This window comes from Cyprinus carpio, chromosome B19 (assembly GCF_018340385.1).
Source record: "Cyprinus carpio isolate SPL01 chromosome B19, ASM1834038v1, whole genome shotgun sequence".
Taxonomy (NCBI): domain Eukaryota; kingdom Metazoa; phylum Chordata; class Actinopteri; order Cypriniformes; family Cyprinidae; genus Cyprinus; species Cyprinus carpio.
In genome coordinates, this window is record NC_056615.1 from 12,007,426 (window position 1) to 12,021,124 (window position 13,699).

General features: G+C 38.3%; 1 protein-coding gene across 2 annotated transcripts in view; it reads right to left on the reverse strand.

Annotated features, from left to right (window-relative positions):
* Positions 1–13,699, reverse strand: part of csmd2 (CUB and Sushi multiple domains 2) — a 285,162-nt gene that overhangs the window by 76,800 nt on the left and 194,663 nt on the right. For both annotated transcript variants that reach the window (XM_042745309.1, XM_042745310.1), the window contains exon 26: positions 10–212. In XM_042745309.1, the coding sequence (XP_042601243.1) occupies positions 10–212 (203 nt within the window). The remainder of the gene's footprint in view (positions 1–9; positions 213–13,699) is intronic.

Below are 13,699 nucleotides of genomic sequence, written 5' to 3' on the forward strand. Positions count from 1 at the left end.
AACACATACCCGAGAACTGCAGAGCGAAACCCTGCTTGCTGGTGAAGAAGTCGGTTGTAAACTGCAGACTGACGGCGTTGAAGGTGCTGTGGAGGTCTGGAGGAAGTGTAGAGCCGCTCAGCTCTCGCAGGAGAACACCTCCATCCTGAGGCCCGTCCCAGATCCGCAAAACATCATGCACCTCTTCTGTGTGGAAGACCAGGAAATGCAACCTGTGGAGTTGCACAAGCAAACATGGTATTAGTCAGTTATAGTGTTTAGATTAAAGAAGGTAAGTGAGAAGGGAGGAAAGAAAGGAGAGAAAAAGCAATCATATCTTCGGTAAGGCACCAAGGGGAAAGAGAAGTAATTGGAATCTCTGTTTTAGTTTGTACATTTCCACAAGTTAAATAATAATCATTTGTTCTAAAAGAGATACGGTCAATTTGGAGTTGTGAGACAGGAAATTAACACTTAAATATTTCTTGATATTAGAGGGATCTTAAAGACAGAGATAGACAGAGAGAAGATAAAAGGGAAAAAAGTGTCAACAATAAATGAAAATTAGTTGAATGACATCTGCAAAATTCCATTTGCAGATATTGAATACAGTATAAAGAAGAATATTAATGAATCTCTTTTTCAGCTTTAAGGTTGAACATGCAGCATTTACTGTAAGTCTTTAACCTTTAAAGAAAAAAAAAGAAAAAATAAATAAGGACTTTCAAAGTGATGCCATAAATGAGACATGCCACTGAGAGAAATATGCTTGTTTTCTGCAACCTAAATGCCAGAATATACTTTACTAATGGCACTGAATGCATAACTAAGTCTTCTCTATGGATAATTATAACTGACTGCCTCTACAGAAATAGGACTGTCCGGCTCTGTACATTGTCAGTGCAGGTAATAAGGGGATATTAGCAAAACAGATTTTTTTTCACCTCTTAAGAACAGTCTTGTGCAATATTATGATGCACACTAAAGAGAGATTTATAAAAAGACTGCCACGACTGTCAAATTAGAGAAATGCACAGCCAAAGACAAAAATCCAAACGACATGATTATACAACAATAAAACAAAATCAATGTATGCAAAAGTACACAAAAATTCTGAACCAGATCAATGCCTTCAAATATTTAACTTGACAGACAAAGCTGATCAGAATCTATTCCTCCGATTTCTTTTTTAAGAAATGAACAGGAATGGCTAGATTTGGGGATAAAACCCCAAATTATTTAAACTGCATTGAATTAAATAAATTCAAGTTGGTTATCCTAAAACTAATGTTTCAGAACCTGGTCACTTTCCTGACAGTGATCTTTGAAAATGAAGATTCATTTGTCCCAAATAATTTAAGACATCTGTGTGAAGAGCAATGAGGCGAACCTTCTTTGTTTTGTGATAAATTCAAGATGTCCTTATGAATCACAAAGAGTTGGGTAAAGCTCTAAATGGATCTCTCTCTCTCTCTCCATCCATCCATCCATCCATCCACCCACCCACAAGAGTAGCATCTGTACCATTTACAAAAAGCTTTAAAGAAGACAAAAGCACTAAAAAAAAGTGCAAGCATCCAGTTAAAACTAAATCTTAGAACAAAACTGACATTTTAAGCAAAACTTAAAATAAATAAGTTCATATTAACCAGTTGTGGCATGACTGGAACAATTTGGAAAAGTTCAATTATGAACAGTTAGCAATTTGAAAGGAAATTATGTAAATGATGTCAGGAGCTTGCTTTTAAGAAACTGAAGTAAAAGCCCTTAACCAAGGAGGCGGCGGAGAAATTTGTCACACATACAAAAACACAAAAGCTCATTAACACAGACTATGCTTCATTAACGCAGAATCAAAAAAAAAAAAAAAAGAAAGAAAAAAAAAGGAGCAAGACATTAGGTCGAGTATACAGCAATTCCATGAATTACTGCCATTCTATGCTAAGTGAGCAAGGAAAAGAGATCATGTGTAAAAGCTGACCCCATCCCTCACGGTTCACCAGCCTTTTACACATGGATAACTTCAGGGGTGGTATGCAAAGGATTGATGTCTCAAAAGCCAAGTTAGATACTAAGAAAACAAACATGCACCCCATGACTCCAGTTACAGTATGTCTATCTGCATTAGAAACTAACAGACAGTCTAGTTACTAAAGACAAAAGGGGTTTTATTGAGTATGCATTCCTCCCATTTACAAACGACTGCTGTGGGGATGAAAATAAATTCAATAAGGTGTTGTAGGTCATTCATGTGTAGTATTTCCACTGAATTGTTGCCATGACAGCGCATTCACACCACTAGCAAACTGCTTTGGCTTACTGTAATTCATGCAAGTTAATTAGCAGACCTTGGCTCTCTATGTGTGTGTTGTGTTTCTCCACTTATGAAGAAGTGAGTAGGAAGTATTTCTAAATCCCAGTTTCAATTTCATATTGTGTGGGTTTTAGAATTCCCCAAATCCATCTATTCAGAATGAAAGACGCACATAAACACGACATATAGCAAACTGTGTGAACTTCAGGTATTTCACTCTGCACAGTCTGGGTGTGAAATGAAAGAGATCAACAGTTATTTATAGCTGCGTATACAATAAAGAATGGCCCTGCATGTAAGGGTAAACCCTGTTCACACTGAGACTGACATAGCGACAGAAACTCATTCATTTTCAATGAGTCAGTGATTTCCTCTGAAAAGATTCAGTGGTGACACAATGTGGCAGTGCCCTTCAGTGTGATAAATTTGAGTAAAGTTACATTTCATGCAAATTAGGAGGGATGCGTGTAGCGACTACCAATTGGAGTGAAGATAGTGGAGCAAAAAAAAAAAAAAAAAAAAAAACACTCCTTTCCTGGTATTTAAAAAAAATAATGAATTAATTAATTTGTGACAGCTGAATGTAAAATTTTGTCTGTCAAAAATAACATACACAATACACAGTAGTATTTACCTACTGGAAGTTTTGCCTTCACCATCACTTTCAGAGAAGAAAGAGAAAATGGTGCCATAAGCACCCTCAACATGCTGTCCGTCCATAACGTACCTAATAAAACTCATGCATTTGTTCTTCACTCGCTGAAACTAGATCTTATCCGTTATTTTAAAGATAAAGGCAATAATCAAAGTTTGAGAAAAGGTTTAATTTTTCAAAAAAATATGGTACATTTTTATGTGATTTGTTGCATTTAATTACACCCAAGTAGATTTTGACTCATACTGTATATATTTCCCATTGTATTCATTGTCAAAATACAATGAAATCAACAACACAAAGCCTACTGGCAACCAACAAGTACAGGGACATAGCGACCTCCAGAGATAAAATCACAGTCAGTGTGAAGGGGGCTTAAGAGATAGAGAAAGACAGGACGAGGCAGACAGATAAAGCAAGAGAAACATTATTCAATCCAGAAGTTCTAAATGAGATTAATCAGCCTACAGCCAGAGTACTATTACAAATCTGATAAAGAACCAAATTATTCCATCCCCCTCCACCCATTTGGCAATGCAAAGTATTACCACACGCATATTGTCACTTTCTGTGTGGAAATGAGCACTTCAGAAACCCCCTCAGACTCCATCATCCATCGCATCACTGCCGACAGGACGGATCTGTGTCAAGCTAATGATAAAGCGCTAATCTATGCAAGTGGCGGCTGGTTTCTCAAGGGGAAGCAGGCGCACAATGATGCATCTATTCCCTTTATGTCAGCCAGCTCCCTTTTTGCCTGCAAGATTTTAAAGCAGGTGTTACACATAGTTGCTGGTCACCAGCTTATGTTGCGTTTTGGATGCTGGTCTATTGAAGTTCAAACCGAGCATCAGAATGGGGAATAAAGGTCTTCCTTTTTCATCCAAAACTCCAGCAGGAAATCTGGGAAACCAGATAAGATCCGCAATAAGATGAGACCAAGAATCAAGAATGAATGAATGAATGACCAAAACGACAAAAGCACATAAAACTTAGTACATAAAAAATAAAAACTAATTCAAAATATTAATACATAGTAGGGGTGTAACAATATATGTACTCATACCGAAAATTTCCAGTACAGGTACACATTTGTACCGAACAAATACAGCATTGTTTTAACCACTACATGAGTCGAACTTCATTGGAAACTTCCGGTTTTGTATATTGTTACTTGTGATGAGAAAACAAAGTCTCATCTTTCAAATTATGTTAACTTTTTCAGGGAATAATACAGTTTTGACAATTTTGATGAGGTGCGACAGATCGCTGTATAAACCCCTCAGCGTATTGCAGCGTGGAGCGCGATCATCCCTTTCTCTTTACTACTAGTTTTAATGCGAAATAAACACGAATGAACATCTCATGCCTTATGTAATCACCAAATCCGTGTTTCAACCACAGAAAGATGTCAATAAAACAGATTGAAATCTAGTTTATAACTAGTTTTTCTTAACATAAGGGGTTTCCTTTAACTCAGCACTGGTTGTGATGCTTAGCTAATTAACCTCAGTTCCAGGCCTTTGAGGAAAGGGTGAGGCACTAGCACTGAAAGGAGAACAAATGTCATACTGGTACAGCTAATCCATACACCGCCACGTTAACTAATCCTCATGTTCATTTTTTATTTATTGAAACACGTTTTCTACTCTTTCGTCTATCCCTTCCTGTTTCTCTCTCTACTGCTCTACAACTCTTTCATGTAATCCTCGCTGATGGGATGGCGGTTGGTAGGGTTGTGGGGAGCGTTGGCAGGAGAGTGGGTGGTTACAGTCTGTCAGATTTGCATGTTCAATACAAAGGGGAAGGTGGAGGGAGATGAAAGACTAAACCCCATGAGGTTTGATTTGTTCCCCTCAAACCACGCAAAATGTAGAGGTCAACTGCATCTAAAGAAATGGAAAAATACCTTTCATCTCAACACAGGTCATCCACAGCCTGGTTTACTCACTGTGTTCTTTTCCAAAAGCATCTGCTTACTCAAAAACAAGCAGAAGATTGAGCCAAGACTCTCGTCCTTCCAAAATGAACTCAAGCCATCATTTTGAAGTTGGCCACCAGAGGTAAACAAAGTGTTGCATGCATCTTTAAGAAACAAAGTGGTTCAATCAGATGTCAGAGGAAGTGCCAACGAAAGGGAGAAGGAGAGGGGAGCTGTGTCATATGAATACCAAACAGCACCGCTACTCCGGGAGTCTCGCCCGTGTTCCTGCTGCAATGACTTGGCAGACAGGGAGAGACGTGCACTTTGTCAGTGCATGTCTGTGGATTCATTTATTTGTTTATTCATTTAACCAGACAAGTCATTAAAGAACAGAATCTACATGGACGACAGAGAAATAGAAGGGGAAATACATAATGAAAAGCACATTTGAAAACATACAAGACACAAAAAAACAACAAGATATTAACACAAATAAGACGGCAATCTGTGCATGAGATGAATATCTGACAATTGGTAAGATTGTGAGAAGCATTTGCAGGTATTTGTGAAAATCTCTATGATGAGAGTCCTTGAAAGCTGAATGAAAAATGACAGTTTCTTGAAACTCATTTCAGTCACTTTTTGAATATTAAGCAGCCAGTGAAGGATCTGGTGCATCTAGAGGAGAAATCAAGTGAATAATGCAGCATTTTTGTAAATAATGTGCGGACATATGGTTTAGTGAATGAGTAAATCTAGTTTGCAAAGATGTCCTGTCTAAGGAGGACTACAGATTTGCATTTCCTGAGGAAAATATCAGTGATTACTAGACAGCAAGGATGCATCAGAGCCACTCTGCAATCATGTTTTCAGAGTGTAAAGAAGGTTATGCACGAAGCAATAAAAATAGAAGCATGCCACAATTTCATATTAAAGTAAACGCAAAATAATGAACTACATTACTACATTTTTCCATTTTATATATATATATAAGAATAATAATAATAATAACAACTTAATGATTTTGAGGGAAAGAACTACAATGACAAGTCAAATTAAATATGAAAAATATATAAAAGTATTGACTTAAATATGTATACAAATATTGAAGATCCAAGTAAGACTGACTATTATGCCATTTGCAGTGCTTAAGGGATCATATGATGCATTTTCAGTTTTTCCTTTCTCTTTGGAGTGTTACAAGCTCTTGGTGTATGAAGAAGATCTGTAAAGTTGCAAAGACTAAAGTCTCAAATCCAAAGAGATATTCTTTATCAAAGTTAAGACTCTGCCACGCCCCCCTAAAATGGCTCATTCTAACAAGCACCCACATATCTACGTCACTATGTGGAAATATTTGCGTAACGCCACCCAAATGTTCACACAAAGAAAGAAGGCGTGGTTTCAGTAACAGCAGTTAGTGTTAAAGCAGCCATGTCAGGGGGACGCTGTATGTATCTAGGCGAAAGCAAAAGCACTTTATTTGGCCTTCTGAAAGTAGATGCATTTAGGAAGCTTTAAGATTATTTACAACAGAACAGCAACACACCGTGGATGACCGTTTCGTGAACCTAGGAGAGGAGGTAATTCTGACTTTGCTACCAATCTGGTGCTTCTGAATCAGCTACTGTAAGTATGTTTCATTATTAGTTTAAGTATTTGCTGTTGACTGTTCAAATGCAGAGTTTTGCACATCGTGTGTGTGTGTGTGTGCACGTGAGAGAGAGAGAGAGAGAGAGAGAGAGAGAGAGAGAGAGAGAGAGAGAGAGAGAGAGAGAGAGAGACAGGGTCACACAGTGAAGTCAGCTGTCTTAACCGTCCGTGGATTGTGTACTGCAAACACATAAGAGCTTCATCACTGTGTCTGTCACGTGACTCTGTTCCCCTTTTGGGCTTGAACTGATGGTAAAACTAAGGACATTATTAACTGTCTTTACATTTATTTTGAAATTTGAAGGTTGCGATTATGGAAAGGGGCATTACATTTCCGACAATTGCTTCCGATGTTTGGCCAATCACAATGCACTTGGTCAGTTGGTCAATCAGAGCAGACTGCGCTTGTCAGAAGAAGGGACTTTATAGAAAATGACACGTTTGAGAGAGGCGGGGCATCGAGGACCTACAATAATGTACAGTATTTAAAAAAAATAATGTGTTTTTTGAACATTAAAGCATGCCAACATATTCTGTTACACCAAATACACCAAATAATGATCTTTAAAAAAGCATCATATGACCCCTTTAATTGGAGTGTGTAAGCACTCTTTTTTTTTGGCCCAATTTTCTTTTAGTGATTTTTTTTGTTTTGTAATTTTTTTTTGGGTAATGCAGTTTTTCCATCAGGGGAAAGAGGGATCAAAAAGTGAAATAATGCATGTTGATGGCTTCAACAAAAGCATATACCACTGATTAATTCACAGCAGGTATGTCTTTTAGAGTTAACATTATCGTTAAAAAAATAAATTCTCCTATGGAGTAAATAAATGGGAATTTTACCTCCGGAACGCAACTGTTGCACACTGATACAATGTCACGGCTTGTGGTTAGATTACTGTAAGTCAAAAGGAGATTCTGAAGAAGAAAACAGAATGACGTCGGAAAAATGCAATCATTGTAATGACGGTTCTCCTCTCTCATGGCAGCACAGTATAGAACATCTAGCAGCTCAAGGGCACCTTTATGGACATATCTGTGCAGGACATCTCCATTATACCAAATGGGCAAGACTGCCATTTGAAAGAAAGATATTTGAATTAGGGAGAGGGTGAGGTTTGTGGAGCAAAAAAAGATAAAAAAAAAAATTTTTATATAAAAGAAAGGGTGAAAATGCAATTTCACTGCTGAAAAGACTAGATAAGTTGATTGCCAGGTTCAGGCCCAGACCATGATCCGTTTGTCCAAGAACAGTTTCAGTTCAGTTTAATGAACTGAAACAGAGAAAGTGATTCATTTGTTGAATCATACATGTTGCTCCAAATGAAATCAAAGTCTGAAACTCACGGCAAAAAACACTTTTATGACTTAACGTGGTTTCAGAAGGTCTCCAGGCCAAGGCTACAGTACAAGAAGACGACTCAATCTAAACTTACATCCACATAAGATTCAAAAATCTCTTCAAAATCAGCAAGACATCCTCAGACAATGAACCCTCTGCCATGTTTGTCATCTAGCTTCACTAGTTAACATCTGCTGATGAACAGTATGGCAATGCTAGACTTGTTAAAGCAAAAATCATAGCCTTCATTTGCTTCGAAGTCTGGGAAAAAAGCTAAATACAGAATAATAAATTACATAACTTGAAAAGATGGGGAAAAACACCATTTAGAGTAGAATATAGTGGGTGGAACTGGCTGATGCATTAATGATTAGTTATCTTTATCTGCTGTGTAGGCAGATTGGATAAATGTAAGAAGCAGTTCTCAGTCTGATTCAGCAGTTGTGAGGTCCTGACCACCTTAAAAACAAGGGCACAGCACTTTTTTTCACCCACAATCCACGGTCTCCTCCCTTCACTGCTGTCAGCCATCCTCACTGCAAAGTGCTCCCAGGAGGATGCCGGCAGGAGAACCATCCGGGTGTTTATCATCAGATTATTCTAGGTGTGCGTGAGCACATTTCCTCCATTTAGCAGCGTATTGGATTTTGGGGTACATTAACCTTTTAGAAAAATTGTGAGTTTCAAACTTTGACAGTTTGTATATTGAGAGTAATGACCAAGGAGACACTGCAAGTGAGATGGCACAATTTCACAGCCCATTAAAAATTAGACTCATTAATTGATTGATCAACTCTAGTCTCTTCGGGGGTCTTTCTCTCCCCAGCGCCTGAGCAAACCAGCTGATAAAAAAAAATTCCAATTGATCAGATCTGTACAGTTTCTATACTCCCAAACCAGACCTTTAATGCTTGTTTATGCTGGTGAAACAACATATAGCAATGATGTTCATTAGCATCTTGGCTGGTCAATCTTGCTGATCAAGCTCCTAAATAATCACATAGTGATGTCTGTGGTGCTTGAGGAAGGGCTATTGTTCCCAGCATACTCCACTGCATGAATAAATAATGCCAAAAACTGCTGTTCTGTATTATTTGCGCTGGTTTTGTTGTTGTGTTCCAAGTTGTAAATCATGTGGTGTTACTGCAACACTGTCCTTAAATACGATGTTAAGCATCCCACACACCAAGACATTGTACCTCTTTGTAGTTCTCAGCTCCCAAGACTATTGTTAGCCAGGCAACTATTACACAGATTAAAAGCAAAACACCCCACTGCAAAGCCAGCAATTTTACCGCTGTGATATCCATTTTCGTATTTTACATTATTGTTTCAGTGAGAGAAATATTTACTCTAACAGTAAAAAAAAAAAAAAAAAAAAAAAAAAGACCACTAGTGGCACAATTCAGACGGCAAAACCTGCACATCTCTGTTAAAAGTGTGTTATTTTTGGAATAAAATAAAATACTACAATTTAATTTTTCATGATGTATCACAACAACTTACTTTAAATCTGCTAAACAATTATTGCATATTTTAAACAAGTTACCATATTAACTTTACCAGCCTTAATATTTTACAATTAAAACGTAATAATAATAATAATAATAATAATAATAATAATTACAATTAATAAAAAATAAAAAATAAGCAGAAAACTGAAAAAAAATTATGTAATTACCCTGCAACACAAGCCATTTTAAATCACCATAATCAAATTTAAAATAAAATAAAATAAATTAAAATAGTGAGAAGACCAGCCTATTACAAGAAGAGATTGCAGGAGAATAAATAGAGAAGAGTTTGGGGAAAAAGTAGGAAGTGTTACCAAGAGATGGGACAGAAGTGAGAGGATAACAGAGATAATGTATGACTAGAAGGCTTTGGAGGAAGAGTAAAAGAGGTTGATAAAACAGCAGAATAGGGAAGGAGGGAAGTGGGACCCCAGCTTCCGTTAATTCTTCAGATTTCTTTCGTGACTGCAGATGAGCCTTGAGCGTGACAGTGCGATCCTTTGAGCTGCAACTTGAATGTTCCAAACCGGCTCTGGAACAGCAGGCTTAACCGATGTCTAATCCCACGTGGATGAGAACATTTGGGGCTAGGGAGTATATCTGTCTCTCTGTGTGTGTGTGTGTGTGTGTGTGTGTGTGTGTGTGTGTGTGTGTGTGTGTGTGTGTGTGTGTGTGAAAAGTGGCTGCTAAAAGTCATTATCACCTTTGCCAAACAAAGGCATCTCAGATGTGGATAAGTGTCTCTGATGAAAGAACGATGAAATATCGCCTGCTTCCCTTGCCTCATGAACCCCCCCGCCCCGGCATCCTGACACATCATACAACCATCCCAGTCCACCCTTACACATCCTTTTATGTCTCCACACCGAGCGGCAACCTCGCGCTCTCTCTAATGAAGCCAATAAGGAAGTGACTAAAACTGCAATTCATCGACTGGCCGCTTAAGGCTGGCTGCAAAAAGGAGTCAGTGCCATAGACTCCCCATGTTAAAATGCCCAACTTTACAGCAGAAAAAAACATGTTTACAGCCTGGTTCAAAAAATGATTTTGGTCTTTATTGCTAATTTTGCCCTTCATGAGAACTGTGAGGGGGGTGAATTTTTTTATAACTCATCCGTTTAAATCATATTAAGCCTTAAATTTCTGCATAATTAAGGGCTTGGCCACTTGAGTGCCAGGTGGATTGCTGCTGCTGACAATGCCGTCGCGCTAGGTGACGCGCTGCCAAGATGTCAACGGCCCGCTCTGCACACTTTGAGCTTCAAAACCGCTCTTGAGGAGTCTATGGGTGACGTCACGGACACTACGTCCATATTTTTTTACAGTCTATGCTCCACACTCAGACACTGCCATCAGCCCCTCTGGATAAGGAAGCCTACCGGGACAGGACAGCTGGGGCAGGGTGGTATCACAGTATACACCCTGTGACAGTACATAGTATAGGGCTATATAATGTATTGCTTATACTGTGGTCTACCCAAAAAAAAACAAAAAAAAACATCAAGCTTGCTGCCTTAAAAGAGTCCTAGTATTATTGCAAGACATAATCCCAATCCTAATGCATTGCAAATGATCTTCAATAATTGATTGCTCGTGATGAGATCAAAGAAATGTATGTGCATACCTTACAGTGGGGAACTAGGTCTGAGACTGGAAGAGAGCCAAGCTATTAATTATCATGTGCCTGTGAAATGGGATCTAATAAACACACATACAGTACAGGAAGAGGGTAAACACAGACACATTCTAACACCTTATTATACCCTATGACCTGCAGTACTCATATGTGATCATATAAAGATACATGTACTAAAGATGTATAAATAAACAGCACATCACACACAAATACTCACAGTAACAGCTGTTTACTTTTGCCAACAGGCTTTTCAAATAAATTATATGAGAACTATGTTTTATCAGAAGGGGAGTGGAAGGTGTAGAGTTTTCTGCGCAGTATTGAAACATGATTTCCAACTAATAATATTTTTAATAAGTCACACACACTTAAACTCACCCCCGCTCAGCTGTGTTTACCTTTAGTGTTTACAGATTTCAGTGTTAAATACTTCTGATATCTTCATGTCATACTAGAAAAGGCAAACCTGCCTGTGCATGGAATGCTGTGCATTTTATTTTAATTTATATTATTAATTCAATTATTTATTTATTTTTTATTTAAGATATTCTACAATAGAAAACCATTATTTTACATTGTAATAATATTTAATAAAAGCACTATTATGTTTAAATAAATGCAGCCATGGTTAGCACAGGTCACTTATAAAATAAAAATACAAATAAAATAAAAATAATAAATACATAAATAATAATAATAATAATAATATACACTATAATAGGCAATAATAATAACAACAACAACAACAAATAATAATAATATTAATAATAAAACATTTGACTGACCCAAACTTTTAAACCATATTAAATATATATGTGAATGAACATTTTATATATAATAACCCATGAGAGGCCACTTGTTGCAGTGCTTTGGGGGTTAAGAGGGGTGTTAGGCGCTCCGCTTCACAATGTGCTTAAGTACACTGTAATCACATGGCCTTTTATGGCCATGATTGCATCAGTAATTACATGACACTGACTAAGTACAAGCTTTAAGCAGGCAACATCTGAGTATCAGACTGTATTAAATTACACGGTTATACAAAAAAAGGACAGGTGACCTCAATTATTACATGTGGCCTGCTCGTCTGGCGTGAGTATCTGGAGGGATGTACCAACGTTAGATGCTCAATAACCCTTATGATATAATTACACTCACCTCACTGCTCATTTCCAACTATTTATGGACAAAAAGAACACAGGATAAAAGGGAAATTTGATTGAGCTCTTCACATCTTCAAGGCACCTTACAGCGCCTTCGACACAGCAACACCAAATCAAATATCAATTTCGAACCACTTTTAACACAGCAAGAAAGCAGTGTCTGGGAGCTCTTAACGTGTCTAGATGAAGGGCAGGGAAAGTATCTGATAAACAGCACAATTAAAGCCCCGGACAAATTAGCCAGAGCTCGGCTGCGAGATTTCATGCAAAATTACGCTGGCGAAACGAGTGGCAATTAACAAGGGGGCATGTTCTTTCATTAGTGCGAAAGGGAGTGATTTGCTGGGGAAGGGAAGAGGTCAGCCTGTAGGACTGCCAAAGTGCTAATGTCCTCCTAGCTACTCTGAGTCCTGCTGACTGTGACAGCACGATGAACAATACTGGCATGCATGGAGATAGAGCTCGGCCTGCCAGCCAATCCACGCTTGCGGCTAAGGCGAGAGCTGACAAATACACCATGAGACCAATTAGACGGAGTATGGCAAGAGTGGAGGGACAAAGGGTAAAAAGGATGGACAAACTGAGGCAATTTGATTAAATGGGTGTGTTTTCTGTGGAGGCTTGTTTCTGCCAATAAACTAAAAAGATAACTGCAACCTTTTTTTCTCTCTCTCTCACAATTCAGACTTTTTGCCTTGTAATTGCGAGTTTATATCTCGCAATTCTGATTTAAGTTCTTGAAATTGTGAGTTTATATCCTACAACTTTGACTTATTTTCTCAGATGTATAAACCCGCAATTGCGAGTCACTTTCACTTTTTTTTTCACTTTTATAAAGTCCAATTTTGAAGGGGGGAAAGAGAGAGAGAGAGAGAGAGAGAGAGAGAGAGAGAGAGAGAGAGAGAGAGAGAAGAATTGTGAGATGTAAACTTTCCAAGATATAAACATTTATTTCTTATTCAGTGGCAGAAAGGGGCTTCCAATTTAGAAAATGTAAGCAACAAATGTCTTGATAGTGTTAGTGACGTGACATTCAGCCAAGTATGGTGACCCATACTCAGAATTAGTGCTCTGCATTTAACCCATCCGAAGTGCACACACACAGAGCAGTGAACACACCACACACACTGTGAACACACACCCGGAGCAGTGGCAGCACCATTTTATGCTGCGGCGCCCGGGGGGAGCAGTTGGGGGTTTCGATGCCTTGCTCAAGGACACCTAAGTCGTGGTATTGAAGGTGGAGAGAGAACTGTACATGCACTCCCCCCACCCACACCAATTCCTGCCGGCCCGAGACTCGAACTCACAACCCTTCGATTGGGAGTCCGACTCTCTAACCATTAGGCCACGACTCCCCCAGTCGTGGCCTAGAATATTAATAAATGGCATTGTCATCTTAACATAAATTATTATGCAGGGATATCTAAATCTGAACATTTGAAAACAAAATGCCATCTACTTCTCTGAGGTAATGGCCTAATCAATAGCGTTCAAATATGACTTCTGATATATGAAA